At 51.5% G+C, this 22663-nt stretch overlaps 2 protein-coding genes across 5 annotated transcripts in view; one reads left to right on the top strand and one right to left on the bottom strand.

Moving 5' to 3' along the window:
* Positions 1-13916, top strand: part of FAM131B (family with sequence similarity 131 member B) — a 28912-nt gene extending 14996 nt beyond the window's left edge. The window contains exons 1-7 of one of the 4 annotated variants that reach the window (XM_519449.8): positions 4614-4752; positions 7167-7276; positions 7549-7584; positions 7897-7990; positions 8292-8489; positions 9893-10036; positions 10294-13916. In XM_519449.8, coding sequence (XP_519449.1) covers positions 4725-4752; positions 7167-7276; positions 7549-7584; positions 7897-7990; positions 8292-8489; positions 9893-10036; positions 10294-10766 — 1083 coding nt within the window. In that variant the 5' untranslated portion in view covers positions 4614-4724 and the 3' untranslated portion in view covers positions 10767-13916. The other 3 variants (XM_001163860.7, XM_009454422.4, XM_016958330.3) reach the window with 3 other exon arrangements.
* A 1181-nt stretch (positions 13917-15097) lies between these two features.
* Positions 15098-22663, bottom strand: part of CLCN1 (chloride voltage-gated channel 1) — a 36309-nt gene continuing 28743 nt past the window's right edge. Inside the window, exons 17-23 of the mRNA XM_527935.7 lie at positions 21461-21702; positions 20982-21093; positions 20576-20655; positions 20285-20323; positions 16758-16862; positions 16580-16666; positions 15098-15635 (exon numbers count right to left, since the gene is read on the bottom strand). Coding sequence (XP_527935.3) covers positions 15264-15635; positions 16580-16666; positions 16758-16862; positions 20285-20323; positions 20576-20655; positions 20982-21093; positions 21461-21702 — 1037 coding nt within the window. The 3' untranslated portion in view covers positions 15098-15263. The remainder of the gene's footprint in view (positions 15636-16579; positions 16667-16757; positions 16863-20284; positions 20324-20575; positions 20656-20981; positions 21094-21460; positions 21703-22663) is intronic.

The following is a 22663-nucleotide window of genomic DNA, read 5'->3' as shown; positions in this document are numbered from 1 at the left end:
GCATGTCCTGTGCTGGTCTCTTTCATAGTGTCCAACAGATCAGAGATTGGTAATGTGAGGCCTTTTTGTCCCCACCACCAACGCTGAAACCACAGAACTTCTGCCATGGACCCTCTCATCCTCTATAACTAACTGGCTGAGCCATCCTTCCTCAGCAAACTTGCTGTGCCCCAGCACAATGGCCAGGACCCTCATCTGTTGATTACTCTGGGAAACCAGCTGGGGATGGCAGGTAGGGGTCGGGGGAGAACTATATCGACCACTAGGACAGATTCTATGGCCACTTCCTACTATGTGGGAATACAACTTACACACTACGAACACCTGCACTCATCCATGACTTGCCTCTGAGTCTGCCCCTGTGTATGAATGGGGTCCCTTGTCAGCAACCTAATGCCCCTAAACCCCACTCTTGGTCCTCCTGTTGACTGAGTATTTAGGAAATCGTTCTCATTTTAAAGAAAATAGACCTCAGGCTAGGTGCAGTGGCTCACACCTGTAATCCCAGTACTTTGGGAGGCCGAGGCGGGCGGATCACCTGAGGTCAGGAGTTTGACACCAGCCTGGTCAACATGGTGAAACCCCATCTGTACTAAAAATACAAAAATTAGCCAGTCATGGTGGCGGGTGCCTGTAGTCCCAGCTACTCTAGAGACTAAGGCAGTAGAATTGCTTGAACTTGGGAGGTGGAGGTTGTAGTGAGCCGAGATCTCACCACTGCACTCCAGCCTGGGTGATAGAGTGAGACTCTGTCTCAAAAAAAAAAAAAAAAAAAAAAAAAAGAATACAGACCTTTGTTACTGACCCTCGTGATTTCCACCTAGTCCCCAAGACTATTCTTACCAATGTTTTCCAGCATCCGCACTCTCACTTCTGGCCTTTAGCAAATAGGGTATTTGAGAACCACTAGGAGTGCCCCAAAGCTGACTGATCTTCAGGGCTGCCTGAAGATAGATACTCTAACACCATACAAGAACATTGATAAGTAGGGACTAAGACACTTATCATCAGTATTTTATGAAAGCACCAAAGACTTATTGCTACAAATCACTCTGAAGAAAGATCATTGCTTTCCCATTTCAAAATTTAGAAATGTAGATAGATGTATTCCTCTCTTCAGTTTATGGTCCCACCTTAATTAAAGAAAGACAAGCGTGAAAGAATGTGTATCCATTCAAATGTCCTGAGTTGAGTAACTTTAGTTTTTTTAAGTGAACAAATAAAGCACTTTCTACAACATCCAGAATAGATTTTCCCTCTGAGAAGCTGAGTTTAAATGCTGGCTTTTTTGGCCAGGTGCAATGGCTCACGCCTGTAATTCAAGGACTTTGGGATCCTGCGGCAGGAAGATTGCTTGAGGCCAGGAGTTCAAGATCAGCCTGGGCAATATAGTGAGACCCCCGTCTACAAAAATAAAAATTAAAAAATTAGTAAGCCAGGTGTGGTGGCTCACACCTGTAATCCCAACCTTTTGGGAGACCAAGGCGGGTGGATCGCTTGAGGCCAGGAGTTCTAGACCCAGCCTGGACAACATGGTGAAATCCCACCTCTACTAAAATAGGCACATACAAAAAATTAGCCGAGTGTTGGGGCACATGTCTGTAGTTCCATCTGCTTGGGAGGCAGAGGCAGGAGGATCACTCGAGCCCAGGAGCTCGAGGCTGCAGTGAGCTTTGATCATGCCATAGCTCTCCGGCTGGGTGAGCATGAGACCCTGTCTCAAAAACAAAACAAAACAAAATGCCAAACAAAAAAGTGCTAGCTTTTTCTCTTTCCAACTGGGAAATCTTAGGGAAAAGGAAGTTAATTGAATTATCAGCCCCAGTTCTCTCAACTGCAATGCAAGAAGAATATCTTTCTTAGAGGTTTGTAAGAATAGACTGAAAACTCTATTCTTTAAATCAATTGTATATTGATATTTGCACTTTAAAGTGAGTTTTATTTTTTTCTCTATCTCTCTCATTCTGACTCTCAGTAAATGATCTTGCCTCCTTCTTGTCAGAGAAAGTAGATGCCGTCAGATGGGAATCCCTCATTCTCCCGACACCAAACATGCAGCCCACTGGCATCTGCCCCGTCTTCCCTGCTGCTGGAAGAAGAGCTGGGCTCCTCCTGTACAGTCTCATCCCCCTCCCTGAGCTCTGCTCCCATCCCTCCAGGTGGTTTTAGGAATTTACATTCAATATTAATTAATCTTCCCCTCTCTTGTACTTTGAGCTTCCCCTTCTCAATTGAATCTTTTCATAGACCTTTAACTTTGATCTAATATATCCCAATAAAATAAAAGGAACACTTGATTAAGTTGTGTTTTGGAGCCATCTCTCCATTTGTTGGGATCAGTGTGAAGCTTTGGTACCTTCTTTCAATCCTGCAGGTACCACTGAAGTACCTACAATTATTCCTGGGGACCCCAGCTTCAAAATGGGATAAGTGTCTTGCCTGATCATTTTATTTGGGGGTTAAGCCCCTGCAGAATTATAGAACCCCCCCGCCAAGTATGTATTTAAAGTCCAGAGGTTCTTAAACTTTTTTTGTGCCCTGGACCTCTTTGGCAAGGAGACTGGGACAATGGCCCTAACTAGTGAGAAGTAGCAGAATCCTTGTATAAGAAGAACTGTAGGGAGCAGGAAGGAAGCTGGCCAGGAATATGCCTAGAATATTTTACTTTTTTTGTGTGGGTAGTGGGGAGGGACTGGAAATACCTTCAAGACAGAATGCGAGATGGGACTGAGTCTCCAAGACCTGGAATCCCTCATGTTAAATCATTTGGATAAATGCAGCCTTATATAGTTGTGTTAAGGAGACCAAGGGGAGGGGTTTGCATCCAAGTTGGAACCACAGTAAGAGATATGTAGTCATATATAAATATATGTATTACTCAGGGAGAGCCATAAGGAGACAGAAGTTTCAGGTGGGAAGGCAAGAGCATAATGGCCACGTGGTCTGTACCTCCTTACCTGGCCAGTCCCCTGTCAGCGTTTACTCTGCTCAAATAATAGGGGTGTGTGGGCATTGCTAGAATAATGGAGGCTCTTTGTTCTTTTTTTTTTTTAATCATCTCTCCATCTTCTTTCCTTTGCAACTGGACAGTATATTCCATGAAAGCAGAAACCATTTGATACTTCTTTTATATAACCAATAATAGTAGATATGAAAAAAGAAAATGCTTTCTAATTCTCTCCACTATTGAAATAGGGTATCAGATCCTGCCACGAACTACACTAAACGATTAAAATCTAAGCAGACCTGCAACTGATTATTATCTCATTCCTTCCCGCGGTTTTATAGTTGTAGATTTGGCTTATTTCTTCATGCACATACACCGAAGATGGATTCTGTCACCATCCTCAATCTGCAATTCAATTGTTAGTGTCTTCTTCTTGCACATCTTCGTCTGCCACCCCATGGGATGTAGCTCTCCATTCATAATCGAAAGGTTAGAAAGTTGCATCCATAAGACTTAGCCTCCCTGTTAGGAGCCCACACCAGGGACCCCTGGCCCATTGCCTTCTCTCTCTGCAACCTCGGAGAGACCTAAAAGTGGGCGAGGTGCAGTCAGAGCCTGGATGGGCACTTGCTTCTGTGAATGCCCGCCTGCCCACTCTCTCACACTTTGGGCTTTCTGGGTACAGCTTACACAAAAGGGTCTCCTTGCCCTTTCTCATGCATCTTTTCTGGACTCCACTTCTTACCTGCTGTAACCACAGTGCTCATTTAACCCTTGCAACTTAGACCTTCATCTCCTCCCCATGGGGCTTGAGGTATCTACCTGGCCCAGTCCCACTAGCCGGAGGCCAATCTTTCTCTCTCTTTGCTGCTTCGGGACCGCCTTGCTTTCATTTGTCCGAGAAGACCACGTCTCAGAAAAGTTAAACTGGATTCAAGACGATGTCTCCTAGCCAGCCTCGGGTCCTGACATTGTTGTTAGTCTAGTGCGAATGAACTGTCCTCCTCATATTCTCCAATCCCCAACCAGGCCTGGAGGTCAACTATCTGCACATCCCCACACCCACCCCTGAATGTCCAGCGAGCACAGAGAAGTGGACTACACGATTCACTTGCAAAGACTTCACGTTCTGTTTGGATGGACAAAATAGCGCACTCGAAACAACAGAGCCCAAAGCTGTGTCCAATCACGTTCCTTTGTGTGTCCCAGATGCGGCCCCAGGAAGAAAACAAGTGTTTGCGGAATTTGGTGGCCAAAGGCCCTTGGGCCTGGCTTTATTCTCACCACCACCCCACTTTCTCTCAGGGCATCCCCTGCCCCCGGCCCGCAAAATCCATCAACCAGAACCTCGGGGTAGGCCCTGGGTTCGTGCCTCGGCTCCTGAAACCCAAGCCGGGGTTCTCCAGGAGAGAGCCCCGGGAGAGGGGCTTGGCACGGGCGGGCGGAGGGGGGCGGCGACGGGGGCCCCAGATCCCCGAGGGAGCGCCCCGGCACGGCCGGAGCAGGGGCGGGGAGGCGCGGGGCGCAGCCAATCCCCGGGCCGCCCCCTCCCCGGCCGCGGCGAGCCGAGCCGGGGCGGGGGAGCCAGGCGGCGGCGGCGGCGGCGGCGGCGGCGACGGAGCTGCCGTGGGGAGGGATGGAGAGGGGAGGGGGGAGCGGAGCCGAGCGGAGACAGCCGCGGCGCTGCAGAGCGGCTGGGGCGGCGGCGCGGCTCCCGGTGCTCCCCCCGGCGCGCGCCCCGAGTCGGTGAGGGCCCGGCCCGGCGGCCCCCGGAGCCATGGGCTGCATCGGCTCCCGGACTGTGGGTGGGTACCGCGGCCGGGCGGGGGCAGGGCTGGGCCCCCCGGGCCGCCCTCCGACCCCCTCCCCCATCCCTCTCCTCGCGCCTCCCGGCGCCCCGCTCCGCACCCGCCTTGCCCTGCTAGCTCCTTCACTTTCCTTCCGTCCGCCCGCGGTCCCTCTGTCCCTCCTTCCTGCCCGCTCTCGTCTTGCGCCTCCGGGGCTGCCATCCCGCTCGGCTCGCTTCCTTCTCCCCGTCGCCCTCCCGCAGGCGCGGTCCTTTCCATCCTCTCCATCGCTCTCCTCTCCTCCGCCGCTCGGTCCCCTCATCCCTGCCCCTCCAGGCCATCCGCCTCTGCTCCGCCGTCCCCAGCGCCTCCTCGCATCCCCCACTCCGGAGCAGCCCCCCGCGAAGGACCCTCGGCCTCCGCGCCAGCCCCGAGTTTCTTTCGCACGCCCCCCACGCCACCCCCCGCCGCCGCCTCCATCTGGCTCGGGTGCTTTGCCCCATCTCTCTCTCCCTCTCCGTTGCCTTTTACTGTCGTTCCTGCCTCCTCCGATTCGCTTTGTTCACGTGCGTTTTCCCTCTGGGGCGGGGGCGGGATGAGCCCGGGTTCCACGCCCGGAGGGACAGGGCCAGGGCCGGGTGGAGGGAAGGGGCTGGGGGACGCGGGGAGGAGATGGGGGCTTCGAGGCGCTGGGAGGGGTCGGGAGCCCGCGGCCCGGGAGGGTGGGGCCGGCCCTGCCTCGGCGGCCGGGGACCCGCCTGCACCTGTCAGCGGGGGCCGGCGGGCGGGGCCGGCTCTTTATTTACCTTTGACGCGGGGAGGGAAGAAAGGCGCCTCCTAATCCATCTTCTCCCTCCAGCTTCTGCCTGGCTACCGCCCCTGACCCCCACCCAGGCACCCACTCCACTCTCGCCGCTCAGCGAATTCATCCGGCCCTCTCCCACCCCCTCCCCCATTCTTCCCCTTTCCAACTCCCAATTTCTCCCGCCTACACCTCCCGGTGACCTCAGGCTGAGAGAATAATTCGTATTATTATTACAAACAAACTCACTCTCCAGAAGCCTGATTTCCCTGAGACCCGGTTTATTTCCATGGATACCCCCTCCTCCTCTGCTTTCACCCCTTCTCCGCGGCTCTCTCCCTCCCCGCTGCCCCCCACAGCTCTGACTCAGCTCTCCGTCTCTCACAAAGGCCACCTCCCGCTCCCCTCTCCCCCCGCACCCCGCCCTCCCCTGTCTCCCTTCTCCTCAGGCTCTTCTCCACCTGCCCCATTCCTGCTGTGTCCGGAGGGCCATCTTTCCTCTTTTCCCCCAGTCACCACCCCGCGGAGCCCCAGGGGACAGCAGGCCAACTTTGGAGGGTCCTCCCTCCTCAGTCCGGTTCACCACAAGCCCCTTCCTTTCCCCCAGCCCTGCTGATGTGCTGAACGCCTGCTCGTGCCCAGCCCCATTCAATGCTCCCCTTCCCAAAAATGGAGCCGACCCCTAAACTCACAATTGTAAAACCTCATGAGTATAAAGGGCCTGTACGGTCAGATGGTTCAGGCAGCCATCCGCTGCTTGAATAGTCCCTTTATGAAGACCCAAGCAATTCTTCCGCAAGACTCTCCGGGGCACCATCCTGCCCTCAGTCCAGGAGTCTCCCTCCACCAGGAGCTCTGGGCCGGCTGTAACAAGGACCCTCCTTCCCCTGAGTCCTGCAGTTTCCCACTCAGCCCTCAGACCCTGTCCACCCCTCCCACCATCTTCTGCCTTCTCTCTGACTTGAATTCCTATTTTCTTAATTCCTATTTTAAAAAGTTCTCTTTTCTCCTCCTGCTCACCAGCTTCCCTCCACTTTAATCCATCACTTCTCTCCCCACAGTCAGGTGAAATGCCTCCAGCTCACCCTTGGTTTCTCTGCTCACTGTTTTTGGGAGGACACACCCAACTCCTTGCTATCCAACTCCCGCCTCGATTCCCAGGAAGTCCTCTTCCAGTCAGTCAGACTCACGGACTCTTAGGAAGGGCCCACCGGGGGAGACACATCCCTTCCACCCTAAGCATAGAGAAAAGTTCCTCACTAGAGCAGCTCTGCCCTTATCTGTAGACTTGTAATAGAGAAAAAGCCCAGCTCCCATACAGAAACCCTCCAAGAGTCCTCAGGACGGAATAATTGGTTTTCTGATAAAACCCAACCTCTGACCCCTCCACATAAACAACAACAAATAAGGCCATACATCACTTTTTCTGAGTGCACTATTCTGGGTTGAGCTAAAACTGAATATTTGGGCTCAGCATTACTACTTGTCTCCCCTAGAATTTGGAGAGTGCAGGGATATAAGAGGAAATGGGCAGCTGGGGTAAGGAAGGGGTGTGAAGGGCTGGCCCCAGGGTGTCGCCTCGGCTGCACACGGAGGTGAGGGCCTGCGGCTAACCTTCTGGCCCCCTCAGGGAACGAGGTGATTGCAGTGGATTGGAAGGGCCTGAAGGATGTCGATCAAATCAACATGGACAGCACCAGCTCACTGCATGGGAGCAGCCTCCATCGGCCATCGACTGAGGTGAGACCTCACTCAGCCACCCCAAGTCTCTGGCTGCCTGCACTTCCTCAATTCCAAGGCAACAACCCAAACACTCCTTCAGACTGACACTTCTACAGAACATTTCTCACAACACATGCCAAGCAGTCCACATGGAGAACCCAGTTAGCGGCATCAACCTCAGGAAAGCCCTCCCCACATCCCGCACTCCTGGAAGGCCCTCTGAGGAAGGGGGCTTCCTTGCATTCCTGCGAGTGACTGGGATGCCCATTCCCTTTCCTCTCTCCTCACAGCAAACTCGAACTGATTTCTCCTGGGACGGCATCAACGTGAGTGCAGCTGCCCCCAGACCTCCCCATCCTCCCGAACTCCTCCTCCACATCTTCTCCCTTGCACCTTCCAACCAGCACGGTATTCCCTGGCTCCAATAGGCACTGTGAGCACTCACGTTCTCAACCTGTGCCCCAGTTTTCCAGAGCACTGGGGATATATCCCTCCTTGGGACTCTTGGGTATAGTAGCTTTTCTTATCATCTGCCCTAGCTCGAATGCTTTTTCCTGGAAACCATGAACCTCCTCCATGTATAAAGCACGCCCGTACCTTCTTATTCCTCTGCCCTTCCTCCCACATTCCCATCCCAGCTCTCCATGGAGGACACCACTTCCATTCTTCCGAAGCTTAAGCGAAACTCTAACGCCTATGGCATTGGGGCCCTGGCCAAGTCATCATTCTCAGGTGAGACTCCTGATGTAAGAATGCCTTCAGACAAAATAATGCTGACAGACTCCTTGGCTCAGTCTCCCTGCTCCTTCGAGGTTGATGAAGACCCTCATCCCCACACCCTGACCTATTCACCCTTCTGTCAAGCCTCCCATCCTCCAGGCCATTCCCTCCACTACCCCATCTATGGAGTCCTTAGGGGAGCCTGGCCCAGTGGGATGGAGCCTCATGGGGCTGTGGTGGGAGGAACTGGGAGGGTCTGGTTATGGATATTGTGTGATATTCTGGAGGATGTGGGAAATGTCTGGCCCCATAGGGATCTCACGGAGCATGAAGGACCATGTGACAAAGCCCACAGCCATGGGGCAAGGCCGGGTGGCCCACATGATTGAGTGGCAGGGCTGGGGGAAGACACCAGCTGTTCAGCCACAACACAGCCATGAGGCCGTGCGCAGGGATACGGATGCCTACTCCGACCTCAGCGATGGCGAGAAGGAGGCACGTTTTCTAGCAGGTACATGTACCCTAAAGCCTCAAGAGACACATTTGCAGGATGGCCAGGGACCGACCCTCCAACCTGATCCCCTGTGGCAGGATTAGCCCCATCCATACTTTGACCGTAGATTCACATTTCCCAAACAGCTCTAAGTATTTTGATGTGGTAATTCAAATAAGTGCCCTCAAACATATTTTTATAATCATCTCAGAAAATGCGTGTAATTAGATGGGATTTGTGGGTCCACCCATCCCAGATGCCTTCTCTCCTCATCATGGGACTATCCAAACCTGAACTCCCTCAAGTGCAGGGAAAAAAATGGGGAGACCTTGGTCTTTGAAAGAAAGAAAGGCCTTGGGGATCTCTTTTAGCCTTTGCCCTTTAGCATTTCGAGTCATGAATTCGCCTACTAAACTCATTACTTGTGACAACCACTAGAAGATTAAGGGAACTGTGTGAGAGACGGGAGGCCTACAGAAGAGGTTTAGTTCCAGGAAAGTAGTGTAGGTCTGATAACAGGCATGCAGTGTGCCTACAAGAGTGGCCAAGCTGTAGTGCAGGTCTAAATAAGATGCCTAGAAAGGGATAGGTCTGGAAGAGAAAGGAAGTATTGAGTTGGTGGTATGGGTGGGAGGAGAAATATCAGTGAACAGGGTGACAAACATGTAGGGTGGGGGGCAGGAGCAGTACCAGCTTCAACACGCTCATGGATTTGACTAGAATAGGGATCCCCAGGTCTACCCATCCCCTTTTCCTTCCAATCCCTTGAATTTCAGTTTTATATTATGGTGGACCCACAAGCCCACGATGCTCTCTTGGGGGTTCTCTGTTGATCTTGAAATCTACTCTCTAGACTGCAATTCCTAAAAACCTCCAAAGATAAATATCTGGAAATCTCGAATTTGAATCTCTTAGGATATCTCATCAGAAAACCCCTAACTCTTTCCCCTAGGAATCCTAAATCTGATTTTTTAGGAAGTCCCCCACAATTCTCCCTTCTCTGGGGACATACACAAAGGCTGTGCTGTCCAATACATTAGCCACTGGCCTCATGTGGTTATTGAGAACTTGAAATGTGGCTCTTCTGAATGGAGATGTGCTTATAAGTATAAAATACCAGCTGGATCTCAAAGGCGTCATATAAATAAAATAATGTAAAATATCTCATTAATAACTTTTATTTTGATTATATGTTGAGATGAAAATCTTTTTATATATCGAATTAAATAAGAGCTATTATTTCAATTGATTTAACCTGTTTCTTTTTAATTTTAAATGTGGCTACTGGAAAATTTAAAATGATATAAGTGGCTTGCATTATATTTCTACTGAACAGTGCTGCACTAAGATGTCTTCCTACCCCACGCACATGTCTAAGGATTCCCTGAGGTATTTTGTGGTTGTTGCATTTCTTCCCCCAGGCGTCATGGAGCAGTTTGCTATCTCTGAGGCCACACTCATGGCCTGGTCTTCCATGGATGGTGAGGACATGAGTGTGAACTCCACCCAGGAGCCATTGGGCTGCAACTACAGTGACAACTACCAGGAACTGATGGAGAGTCAGGGTGAGAGATGTTCCAGAATTCAAACTCTGGAGCCTATGAGGCCTCCCCAACTATCTCAGCTGCCTCCACTCAGCTCCGTTCTTTTAAGACTTCCTTGTCCATCTCAGCTTTCCCATTGTCCTCCCTACTCCCTGTGCACTCTGTGTCTTACTCCCGGTTTTCTGTGCTGTCTCTTAGCTGTCTCTTGTGCTGTCTGTGCTGTCATTCCTGCCCTTGACATTCTGTGGCCCCACTGACCTCCATGATTCTTTTTCCAGATGCCCTGGCTCAAGCACCCATGGATGGATGGCCTCACTCTTACGTGTCCCAGGGTATGTACTGTCTGGGGTCGTCAGATGCCTGGGAAGCCAGCGATCAGTCCCTCATTGCCTCTCCGGCCACAGGATCCTATCTTGGGCCTGCATTTGATGACTCACAACCCAGCTTGCATGAAATGGGACCTTCCCAACCAGCTTCAGGATACTCTGCTCTGGAGCCTCCACCTTTGCTGGGGGGAGACACTGACTGGGCTCCGGGGGTAGGCGCAGTGGACCTGGCAAGGGGCCCTGCTGAGGAGGAGAAGAGGCCATTGGCACCTGAGGAGGAAGAGGATGCGGGATGCCGGGACCTGGAGTCACTTTCCCCACGAGAAGACCCTGAGATGTCTACCGCTCTCAGCCGGAAGGTGTCTGACGTCACATCCTCAGGTGTGCAGTCCTTTGATGAGGAGGAAGGCGAGGCCAACAACTAGTTTCCTCCCCCAATGCCCTGCCTTCCACTCCCACCTGAGGGCCATGGCTGTGACCCATACCCTCCCTCCCCCCAGCAGTACAGCTGAAACTGGGCAGACAACATTGGGGAACCCAGGAGCTTCCAGTCCTCTCCCGGAAATGGAGGACCAGGATGGGATTTTATCCAGGCTTACACTCTAGAAACCCACAGGCCTGGGAACTGAGACCTGGGCAACTAGATGGCCGTGAGCTTGGTGTGGCTGTGGAGAAGGACCTGGGCTGTGGGCTTCTGGGTCTGTGCCGACAAAGCCTCCAGTGTGTGCACCCTGAGGACGGGGGCAGCGCAGCTGTGCTCAAGACTGGATCTCAGTTCTTCACGCCCCGATTTCGTCTTCCAGGAGCCGTAACTCTGCTGTCTGAATGCCTCCTTTCTCCATTTCACTCTTGCTTTTCCCAACTCTGTTTTCTCTGGCTGTGGCCCCAGCTCATCCCTACTGAGAGAACAGACCTCAGGGGCTGTTGGACATGGCTGGACAGGCGCAGGGGAGGCTGCCTGAAGGGCACGTCCATGGGGAGGGTGGAGAGGCTGCCTCAGCAGGTCATTTGGCTTCTAAGATCAGGAGTCGAGGAGGAGGTGGATGTGGCAGCTGAGATCTACAGGGGGCACGGATGTGGTTCTTTCTATCAAGGCCTGCCCGGAGACAAGAGAGTCACTGAGGAGACTAAGAACAAACACAGCCCCTTGCTCTGGGATCTTTAATATCCCATGGCTAAAAGGAAGATCCTAAGGATCTGGGAAAAGACCCAGCCAGGGCTGGCTGCTCCAGCTCTTGCTTCCCTTTCAGCTTTCTTCCATCCCTGCTCCGGGAGCCTGAGGAGGGTGTGGGGACACCCATCTTGGATACACCAACGCAGGATGCAGGTGTCGCCAACAGCAGGGGGAGCATGAGGGCTGTCTCCCCTTATTCACCCCTGTCCTCTGAAGCTGTTTACACTTTTATCTTTGCCTTTTCTACATTTTTATAACTTCTTGGGCACTCAGGGTTGAGTGGAGTGGAGGGAGGAGTCCGGTGCTGTCACTCCCTCAGCCAGGCAGGGTTGCAGCTGAGGGCCAGGGTGGGCACTCGGCACTTTCTGCCCCTTCTTCAGCTCCTCCCGGGACTCCCAAACAGCCTCACAGCTGTCCTCCCTGCCTCCCCAGGCCTCCTACCAGAGGAAGAGAGGAAAATCAGCGGATTCTTCCTTCCAGGATGGTGTATGGTGAGGCACAAGCTTGCCCTCCCACACTTGGCATCCATGCTGGTGGGGACTGAGCAGCATATGCGCCCCAGCACTACCGTGAGAGCACAGGCAGAGGATGGGCGGAGCAAAGCAGCGGCGCTGTGGGGTTGGAGAGCACTTGGCCCTGCCACTGCCCAGGTAGCCCCTCCCCAGCCCTTGGCACAGGCAGAGTTCGGGTAGGAGAGAGAGGCCTAAGAGGCTCACTGCCCTATCTCCTTCTTTCCTCACGCCCTTCCAAGGCTCCGGCTCCCAGGCCTGTGTCCTACCCACACTCTGTCAGGAGTCCTACCACTTGCATCCTCTCCTGGAAGGGAGCACTGTTGTCCTCTCCTGGCCCTGGGCACAAACTTTGCCCTCACCCCCAGGCCCCAGAACTTATTATTTTGGAGTGAGAAGGTTGAGAGTTGGGGTGTTTCTGTCCATCTATGGTCCTGTCCCGCCATCAAGTTCATACTCTTACTCACACTTCTGGGATGCAAGCAGGGCAGGGGGTTCTGTGTCTTCCATGGAAGGGGGACAATGGTTATCCTGAGGTTGGTTTTTGGAGGAAACATGGGCGTAGGCAAGGTGAACCAAGGCAGGTGCAGTCACCTAACCGAATGCTGCCTGTACAGGGGAAGAGTCCTCTTGTGCTTGCTAACGTGTGCTGACTCCGTGTCCCAGGACCTCATTTCCAGGAGCTCTGAGAGGTGGTCTAGCATGCCCGCCCTGGCAGCTATTCCCCACCCGTCTCCTGCTGCAGGCTCTGGGGTTTTGCATGTTCATGTGACCTTCCTTCCATGGGGTCCCTGGTTCCTCACCTTCTCCAATCTGTGCTATTCCCACATCACCTCTTCCTGTCGTCTCATCCTCTCAGTGCCCATATCATACCCCCAGACCACGGTGGACAGCTCACCCAGTGAGTGCGTTCATTCATTACAGTTCGTTTTTGCTCAGGCCCGGGGGAGTTAGGAAAGGTAGACCACAGCAGCTTTCGTTCTTCCTTCCCTTTCCCAAGGAAGCCAAATGGTCCCTGACAAAAGATGACTAAAGATCTGAAGGACTCTAGCAGGGTTCATACATGAACCTGCTTTCCCCAGGGTGCTGGCATATTGCTGCAGATGGAAGTCAGGTGGGGGTCTGCCTTCTGCAAGGAGCTCCTACCCGCTCTGAAGAGGGAGACTGAGGAGCTGGCCTGGGACCATCTTAGGACTCTTCTGGTGCTGGGGGCAGGGTGCATGGGGGTTGCTTATCGTCTATTTCAGGGGGTGGGGAGGGGCATGTGCAGGAAGAGGCTGTTTCGGGGTGGGAAAGGGTTGCTTTTCCTTTGGGGTTAAGGCTGTGCAGCACGTTTTACAGCAGTCCTGGAACAGGGCTGTTTTTATATTCTTGTGAATGAAACTGCTCTTGCTAAATGATTTTCTTTTTTTGGAGGGGGGGGGTGCACTTTCATTTTCAATTGACTTTATTAAATGAAAATCCAAATCTTCCACTCCTCCCCCTCCATTGTCCCCTCCCCCACCACACACCTTCCTTCTTGTCCTTGTGTTGAAGAGGGGATCTTGGGGAATGAGTTTATTATCTTCTCCTCGACCTCACCTATACATCCCACACACCATCCTCCAGGTCTGGGAAATATCCATTTTTCTGGCCAGTCTTAGCATGTTTTCTTAATGTCAGATTCCCACGCCAGGCCCAAGAGAGATTCTATGACATATATTACAGAGAGAATTCTATATCAATATATATAAATATTAGAGATTATGTACACAAGGGCATGGGCTCAAATGCCCACTGCCAGTCCCCCACCCAGGCTTCAGCATCTCTCTTGGCCTGGGGAAGTGGGAGGGATGTGATGCTGGAGAAGGCCACAGGCTGTGTTCAACGACACTAAACAGAATGTGGTGGCATCCTCTGACTGTGAGTGTCTTATTTGGGGGATGGAGGAGACTGGGAACAGGGGAGGCAAAGGAGGAGAATGTCGGAGCAGGGGCACAATGGTAGAATTAAGAAAGGCATACGGGATGGCAGGGTTGGGGAGAAAAACCTTGGGTATGGAGCAAGGGTTTGGGGATGCTCACAGCACCTGGCCTCTCTTTGTAGAGAAAGCACGCTAATGGAGTGCATAGCCAGGCTTCCTGCTGCTGATTTGGGGAGGGTGAAGATGTGACTCTCCCAAGTGCGGGCAGCACTCAAGAGCCCTGCCATCTTGACGCTTAGCTCCTAACTCTCCACCCCTAGGAGAGGCATCTGAAGAACCAGTCTAAGAGGGGGCTGGTGTCTGAGTGACCCAGTGACCTAGCTGCTCTGAGCCCTGATTCTTGGCAGGAGAGGCCCTGGCTAGAGCAGCTCCAGGGTAGAGCTGACCTTTGGCAGGACAAGTCAATAACAAGAGGGAGGATGTGTTTCCTAGGGAGTAACCTGGACACTGGAGGGCGAGGAAGCTGTGCTGTGGAATAGAAAGTTTTCTGCCAGAGGGAGTCGGCGGACACCATGGGGGCGTGATTGTTGAGCAACAGGGCACTTGTGTCTTTTGCACAGAGCCTTTGGCAACCTTTTCTTCCAGGCCGCTGCCCCTGACAGTCTTTTTCTCTGCATCTCACTGCTTGAAGCAGGGGACAACGGAGGGGGAATGTGGGCGGCCTCTCACTGCGCTAGTCACGGCCTGGCCTGGAGACAGGCAGTGGGGTCAGAGGCAGACTGCAGGAGCAGACGTGGGCCAGCGCAGGGCTCCAAGAGAAGTGGCTGTGGCTGGTCTGGAGGCACATTCTGGGGTAGTCAGTGCCCGAGGCCATAGGATGGTCCCATCCCCTCCTCCAACACGGCACTTGCAGGGCCACAGTCATTCTGGGCCTCCCCTCACCCCACCTCTTGTAGACACTGAGGCACAGATAGCACAGTGCTGGGACAAGAGCACTGGGGAATTGTTGGGTGGGGAGGGGGAGGCAGAGAGAGGCAGGGGATTCCCTTCCTGCACACCAGGAACACTCGGGAAGCCCCATGGAATATCAGGGGCCCTTCGCTAGGGTTAGGGCCACCTGCCTGGCTGGGAATGGGGAGAACAGTCAAAATAATTGACCAAGGCTCCTCCCTGCCTAAATGCTGATTCCTCCTTTAAGACTATCACATTAAAAAATTCCTGGAAGAGGCCACGACATTGGCATGACCTCGCCACATTCAGGACGCACCCTGCCCCACACAAGTTCACCCTCAGGCTGGCCTCTCCACGGTCTTTATGAGGAGGTCGTGGGAGGGGGTCAAAGGATCAGTTCATCCTCATCCTCCTCGTCTGTGGATCGCAGGCTGGGGCCCTGCAAGATGTCGGCCAGCTCCTCTTCCAGCCCTGGACTCTCCACCAGCTCCAGCTCCTCCAACTCGCCCTCTACCTTGCCTGGGGCCAGGGAGAGAGGGGGCTCTGGGGAAGGAGATGGCACAGGGGTCTCTGGGGAGGCAGCAATCACATCCCCTGTTCCAGTGGCCCCAGGCCTGTCCTCAGGCAGGTTCCAGTTCTCTGCAGAAGATGGAGGTGCCCCGGTACTCTTTCGAGTTGAAGTCGTGTTCCGGAAGCTGGCAAGGGGAGGGCGGAGCTGCACCCCAGACTTGGTGTGCCCCTCAATGGCCTTCTGTAGCTGAAGAGCAGTGGGAAAGGAAAAGAAGGTAAAAAGTTGGAAAAAGAAAAAAGATGGGGGCAGTGAGAGACACAGAAAAGAACAGGTACAATGAAAGGAAAAAAGAACAGGAAAGATATAGAGTGGCAAAACGGGGAGAAAGAGAAACAGACAACAAGGAACAATCAGAGAAAGAAAACAGAAAAAGGACGAGAAAAGGGGCATGACAAAAGATCCACCTGCCCAGACTCAGACCCTTGGGTGACCTCTTCCTTCCTAGTGACCACCTGCAGCCACATCCCCCCACTGCCTTTTTTCCGCAGCTTTCCTCAAAGCGCATCCCCGAGAAACTGTGACTCATGCCTGGAACCCCCATCTCAAACCCACACTATCTACAGAAGATCACGTGGGCCCCATCTGGGGTGGAGAATTCCATTCCCTTCAGGGCTGTGGCCATAACAGGCTTCGTAGTCTCCTCTACCTCAGCTGGCTGCTTGCTCTACCCCCTCCAATCTCTGCATAAGAAATACAGAGGGGAGCCAGGCATGGTGGCTCATGCCTAGAATCGCAGCATTTTGGGAAGCCGAGGCGGGCGGATCACCTGAGGTCAGGAGTTTGAGACTAGCCTGCCCAACATGGCAAAACCCCGTCTCTACTAAAAATACAAAAAATTAGCGGGTGTGGTAGCGGGCGCCTGTAATCCCAGCTACTTGGGAGGCTGAGGCAGGAGAATCACTTGAACCCGGGAGGCGGAGGTTGCAGTGAGCTGAGATCACGCCACTGCACTCCAGCCTGGGCGACAAGAGTGAAACTCTGTCTCAAAAAAAAAAAAAAAGAAAGAAAGAAATAGAGAAGGGAATCTGAGGGGACTTCTGAGATGCTAATATTCCTTCTGTCCCCACTGCATCCCCTTATTCTATGCCCAGCCTCCCTCCTGCTGCTCAAATGGGACACATCGTGATTACCTCCTCCAGGGCCAGGACGCCCCTGAGCTTCCCCATGCTGGTCACGTAAGCGAGGTGGAGGCCAAGGAGTGAAAACAGGGTATGAGTCTGAGGATGAAGAGCACAGGTCAGTGCATGTTCCCTGCCCCACAGCTCTCCTGCCTTCCCCGCAGCCCTGAGCAGTCAGCAAAGGACTCACCTTGTGCAGGGTTGTCTGCTCCACCAGCTGGAAGGGAGACTGGTCAATACAGCAGGAATCAAAACAGACAGGCTGGCTCAGCTGCTCCTGCTCCCAGGCCTCAATCTGTCAGCCAGAGGAGGAAAGTCACGAAAATCACAGAGCCTCCTTTCACCCCAGATACCTGATTTTGACCCCAAACGGCCCTCCTAGCCTCTGCCCAGAATCTGGGAACATGCAAGAACTGATCATAGATCCCCCAGATCAGAGGACCTCCTCCTTCTTCCCAGGGGACAGAGCCTCTCTGCCCTTCCTCATCAGGCCCCCAACCTACCCTGCAACCCCCAGGTACCCAGAACACCCCTCCCTCTTCTAGGCTCCAACTCTCCTATCCCCTGGCATCCCAAACATTTGTTATTCCCAACCTATCTTTCCCATCTATTTTCCACTACTACTATAAGACGTGGGGCTCCAATCAAACCAGACTGCTTTCTGCTCTTCAAACATGCCTTCCCCTTTGTCTTTGCTATTCTGACCATCTGGAGTTCCTTTACCTGCCCTACCCTCTCCCTGCAGTGTTCGTATTTCCTGACTCTCCCAATCAGATGTGCTTCTCCCCTTTTTTATTCCCATAGTATTAGCTGGTCTCACCTTTTCAGAAATGACATTGGCCATACTTCCTGCTGTATTGGCATCTGTCTTACCTTTGCCTTTGTCTTGAGTGTTATGTGGTATCGGCTGCTGTATATTGTGAAGAAACTAGCACATCACCTCTCATGCAGGGAACCGTGGTGGGTACTTGTTGAAATTGAAGAGCTATACTGGACCTCATGGCACTCAGCTGACTTGAGCAAAGCCAGTTTTTGTTTGTTTGTTTTTGTCTATGACGGAAGCATTAAGGCACAAAGGCCAACCATCCTCTTGACTTTAGATATGCACACCAAAATTCCCAAGAGTCCAAATAATCCATTACATCTCTGGCTCTCTTACATTTTTCTAAAATTTCTAAAATCTCTTTTCAGTCAGTATCCTCTGAATGATCTAGAACTCTATTTTCCTATTTGTCCAAATCTACACCTCTCAAACTTCAGAGAATATCACCAAAGGGCATTATATAGGTTTAGGATCTGGTGTGTAGCCCGTAGTGATGCTCACTCCACCTGTCCTGTCCTGATATTTCTGGATTACAATCATGACTCCTCTATACTCTCATCTTCCGGACTAATGGATTACAGAGGTTACATAGCATAGGATGGATGACCACTTAGCAGGTGTGTTGTAGAGAAGATTTAGGTATAGGATGGGGGCTAGACCTTGCCAACCATGGTTTGGTCCATCCCGTCCTCTTGGTCTTTTCTATGATCATCTGTGGCCTTATGTTCCGTTTTTGCCTTTCCTTAACAATAACGCGGCAACATTTTCAGTGAATGATTATCAAGTACATTCTCTTTGCCAAGCATTATTCTAATTGCCTTACCCGTCTTAGCTCTTTTAATCTTCTCTAATAACTCTATCATTATCTTCACTTTATAGATGAGGAAACAGAGGCACAGCATGTTGAAGTCATTTGCCCAGGATTACACAGTCAGTAATTGGTGGAGCTGGGCTTCTAACCTTGACTGCTGTTTGTATTCCAGGTACATCTCCAGCTTTTGCGCAAGGGATGCAGGACGTTGCTGTTGAGGCTGGTGTGTTCCACTACTTGAATAAGCTCGGTACCGGTTAGAAACAGAGCTCTGTGTGTACTCCAGAGTATGCAGAATTAAACAAATCCTAGTAGGGACTTCTGGCAACATATAATTGAATCTTTCAATATTCCCATACTGCCCCCATACTGTTTTTTTGGTCAATATCAACATCTTGATATTGTCAAGGGTATCATCTGGTCTGAAAATTGTGTTCAAAACATCCTGAATTTCAACTCCTGTTAGATCTTATCCCTCTAAAATGTCTCAATGGGTCACATGGGAGTTGGTAGCTCCTTAAAGTCTTCCCTGGGAAAGACATAAGCTAGAAATGATAGTCTATCTTATTTTTAATCCCTGGCTTCACTTTATTTCCAGTGGTCATTCAATAGCCACACTGATCAACTAGCTGGTTTTCTCTCTTTGGTGCATTAAATTAAAAAAAAGAAAAAAAGCAAAACTTATTGTTATTGGTTTTAGCAACCTAACAAAGTACTCCTTAATTGCAATTACGGCCTTTCTGATTCCTGCTTGTGGGCAGAAGGAATAGTTTTTCCTTTCCCTCTGTGATCATTGATTTGACTTTTTCACAAGTCATTTATCAGAAGTGTGTGTGTTTTGAGGGGGTGGGGAAGGTTTCTCTTCTGTCTTGTCACTCACAACATCCTCCTCCAATCCTGTAATGCTTTTCATTGTCAGCACATATTTATTCTGGATATCCAATAAGATGTTCATTTAAAAATAATATCTGCCGTGTTTTTTTTTGTCAGCTTCATACTTTACAAGCTTTACGTTTTCAGCGTTTGCAGCAAACTCTGCATTCTTTTACCATATGGAATAGTTGCCAATGGATTTTTCTGTTGATGTTCCTCCACAACCCCTCGGTATGTTCTGATACCGCCTGCTTCCAATCACTAGTCCACATTCTGTTCCCTCCTGACAACCAAGCACATTCAGAATGCTTGATTTTTCTCTCTTGAAGATTTGATAACCACCTCGTTTAGGAAAATAGGCATTTGTTTGTCCCCAGGAGGCACCGTGGTCATTATTTTCTTCCTTTTTCAGTTCTTCCCAGTAGCAATGCCTAGCATTTTCCAGTTGTTCACTGTCTCAGGGCCCTGATCAATCCAGCACAGTAATCTCCACCAGGAGCAGATTTCTCCATTTTAGTTTTTTTTTTTTTTTTTTTTTTGAGGCAAAGTCTGGATCTGTCACCCAGGCTGGAGTGCAGTGGTGCAGTCTCTGCTCACTGCAACCCCCACCTCCCAGGTTCAAGTGATTTTCGTGCCTCAGCCTCCCAAGTATCTGGGATTACAGGTGCGTGCCACCATGCCCGGCTTATTTTTGTATTTTTAGTAGAAATGGAGTTTCACCACGTTGGCCAGGCTGGTCTCAAACTCCTGACCTCAGGTGATCTGCCTGCCTTGGCCTCCCAAAGTGCTGGAATTACAGGCATGAGCCACCATGCCCGGCCTCCCATTTTAGTTTTGATGTTCTTCTTCTATGTTGCTGTTTTAGTGCCAGCCTCCTGGTGCCATTTTACCTCCATTAAAGCTTTGCCTGATCCAGAAAGCCCATAATCTCTAAAAGATCTGGGGCTCATCTTAGCACCATGGCCCCATTTACTCATGGAGACTCAAAGTTTTTCTCTTCTGAAATGACGTGTCCTTCTGAGAACACCTCCATGTCCCATCACACACTCATTACTCTCTCCATAATCATCCTTATTTCCATCCTCTCAAAACACTTCCCATCCAGACCACATTCTATTTCATGACAACACAATAAAGAAGGTAGAAACAAATTAGCAATATCTTCATTTGATAGAACAATCCACCCCAGGTTTCCATTTCCCTTACTCACCTCTTCAGGTGACATGTTATCCACTAAATCTGTGGAATCCTAGAGAAGAAAGACATAGGTCCAAGTTCTTTCCCTTTTCTTCCCATGGTAGCTATGGTTCCCAATGAAACAATAGCCATCCCTCCCTGGCCAGGACCACCGATGCCTCCTTTTCATTCATCATCCCTTCCATATGATTAAACTCCTCCTCCTTGGTGGGGTCTCTGCCTTCCTGATTTAAGAACCGTGGGTTTCTCACTCTTCAAGGGCAGGCTCCCTTTCCCCTGTATCCCCAAACACATCTCCTCTCACCTGGGTTGTTTTCTTCTTTGTGGGGCGTGCTCTGCCCAGCAAGCAGTGAAGCAGGGACTGGAAGATGGAGGGTCTTTGACCTGAGAGGACAGGTGAGTGGATGGAAATGGACACAAAGCAACAGGAAACGGCCAGGGGCCCCACACAGTGCCTAACATTTGCCTCCAAAGAGCTGCACTTCCCAGGTACCTCACCCTCTCTTCTACCCTCCTAAATCACCCTCTGCTCCCACTCCCTGGGACAGTAACAAGGAGAATTGATGAATAAGAACCCTGTCCTCCCTCAATCCCCCAGCCTCACCCCCCACCCCACCCCGCATAGGAATTGCATGCAGGTCAAGGTCAGGTCCAAGTGACCAGAGAGAACCCACAAGGCGTGAGTTGGGTTGATGAGGGAAGAGCGTCACCTGCAGGCTCTGGTGCTTCCGGCTGCTGTTTATGGCCAGGCAGAGGCCCATTGGGCTCTTCTGGGGACAGAGGGGCAGTAGTAGAGGGGTGGAGAGGAAGGGAAGGAGGAAGCTGTAAGGAAGAGTAAGAAGTCTCAGCCTGGGAGCAGAGACTGCCTGGGCCTTCACTGCCTTTACCAGTTGGTGGATGTTCTGGGAAAGCGAACTCTATTCTTCCCCCCAGTTCAGAAATTCCTATATCCCTTTGAATTGTCGAGGATACCATCATCTGCAGCCTTATCTTCTTTAGTCCCTGGACCCAGAGGCACTGGTCTCTATGGTACCTGATCCAGAATTTCTGGCTTTCTCAGTTACCAGACTCTCCCCTCCCTCTTCCCACTACTTTCAGGGAAACTACGCCTGTCCCAGCCCAGCCCAGACGACGCTTTTCCCTTTGCTCCTGATCTATCCCACTCCCTAGCCCTTCCCAGCGCGGTCACCTCGCTCTTGCCAGAGAGGTCTTCGTCCTCATCCTCATCCACAAAGGCGAAGGACTCGGGCCGGCCTGGAGGCGCGCCGGGGAGCCCCTCCCCAGCCAGCCGCGCCTTCCCGTCGTAAGGCAGCTCCGACAACTTCCGCGCCATCTCTTGGGCTGCGCGCAGCCTGCGCTCAGGACACAGGTGTCGCTGCAGGAGGGCCTGCAGTTCCGACCGCTCCACCGAGCCCAGCAGGATCATTGAATCTGAGGGAAACCCACGCCCTGCCTGAGCGCCCCCTCCAAGCCCTCTCGCACCACCGCGCTCCGCACTCCTGAGAAGGAACAGGAGAGGCGCCACCCCGCCCCCCGTCCCCACATCTTTCTCAGCTTCCTGGAAACTCATTTTAAGAATCCTCCAAGATTAACCTCACTCAATCCCTTTTATTTCATCCATTTAGCAGGTACGGGGCCAATTGGTAGAGCACTAATTGGGCTAATTTGTACTTATTTTGATGAGGCCTTATATAGACTTCAGATAGGTGAGCTGATAATTAAGTAGGCTAATCAATGCTGTCCAAATAAAAAGAAACATGAGAAGCCATTCAAATAAGCTGAGACGTGAACACGCTTTGAAAGAAGTTTATAAGCAATACAAACATATCTCTCCCTGGAAGAAGGGAAACAAGGGAACTCTTTCTTTTGTATCTGACATTTCATCATTTAAAAAACCTGGGCCAGGCGGTGGCTCACGCCTGTAATCCCACCACTTTGGAAGGCCGAGGCAGGCGGATCGCCTGAGGTCAGGAGTTCGAGACCAGCCTTGGCCAACATGGTGAAACCCCGTCTCTACCAAAAATAAAAAAATTAGCTGGGCGTGGTGGCAGGCGCCTGTAATCCCAGCTACTTGGGAGGCTGAGGCAGGAGAATCGCTTGAACCCCGGAGGCAGAGGTTGCAGTGAGCTGAGATCGCACCACTGCACTCCAGCCTGGGCGACAAGAGCGAGATTTCATTAAAAAAAAAAAAAAAAAAACCCTGCTAGGATAAATCAAAATGCCTACTTTTCCTGAGAAGGTCTTTTATATGATTATAGAAATTCTGCTACTATAGTTAACATTTTTATTAAGTTTTAAGGCCAAGACATTGCAGCAGTGCTCTGGAGATGAATTTTACTGTTAGGTCTCAGTCATTATTATGAAAACCTTGCCCCTCATTTGTTGGCTGTAC

This window comes from Pan troglodytes, chromosome 6 (genome assembly GCF_028858775.2).
Source record: "Pan troglodytes isolate AG18354 chromosome 6, NHGRI_mPanTro3-v2.0_pri, whole genome shotgun sequence".
Classification (NCBI taxonomy): domain Eukaryota; kingdom Metazoa; phylum Chordata; class Mammalia; order Primates; family Hominidae; genus Pan; species Pan troglodytes.
Note: the sequence above shows the minus strand (reverse complement) of the source record. Positions and strands in the feature narration are given on the sequence as shown.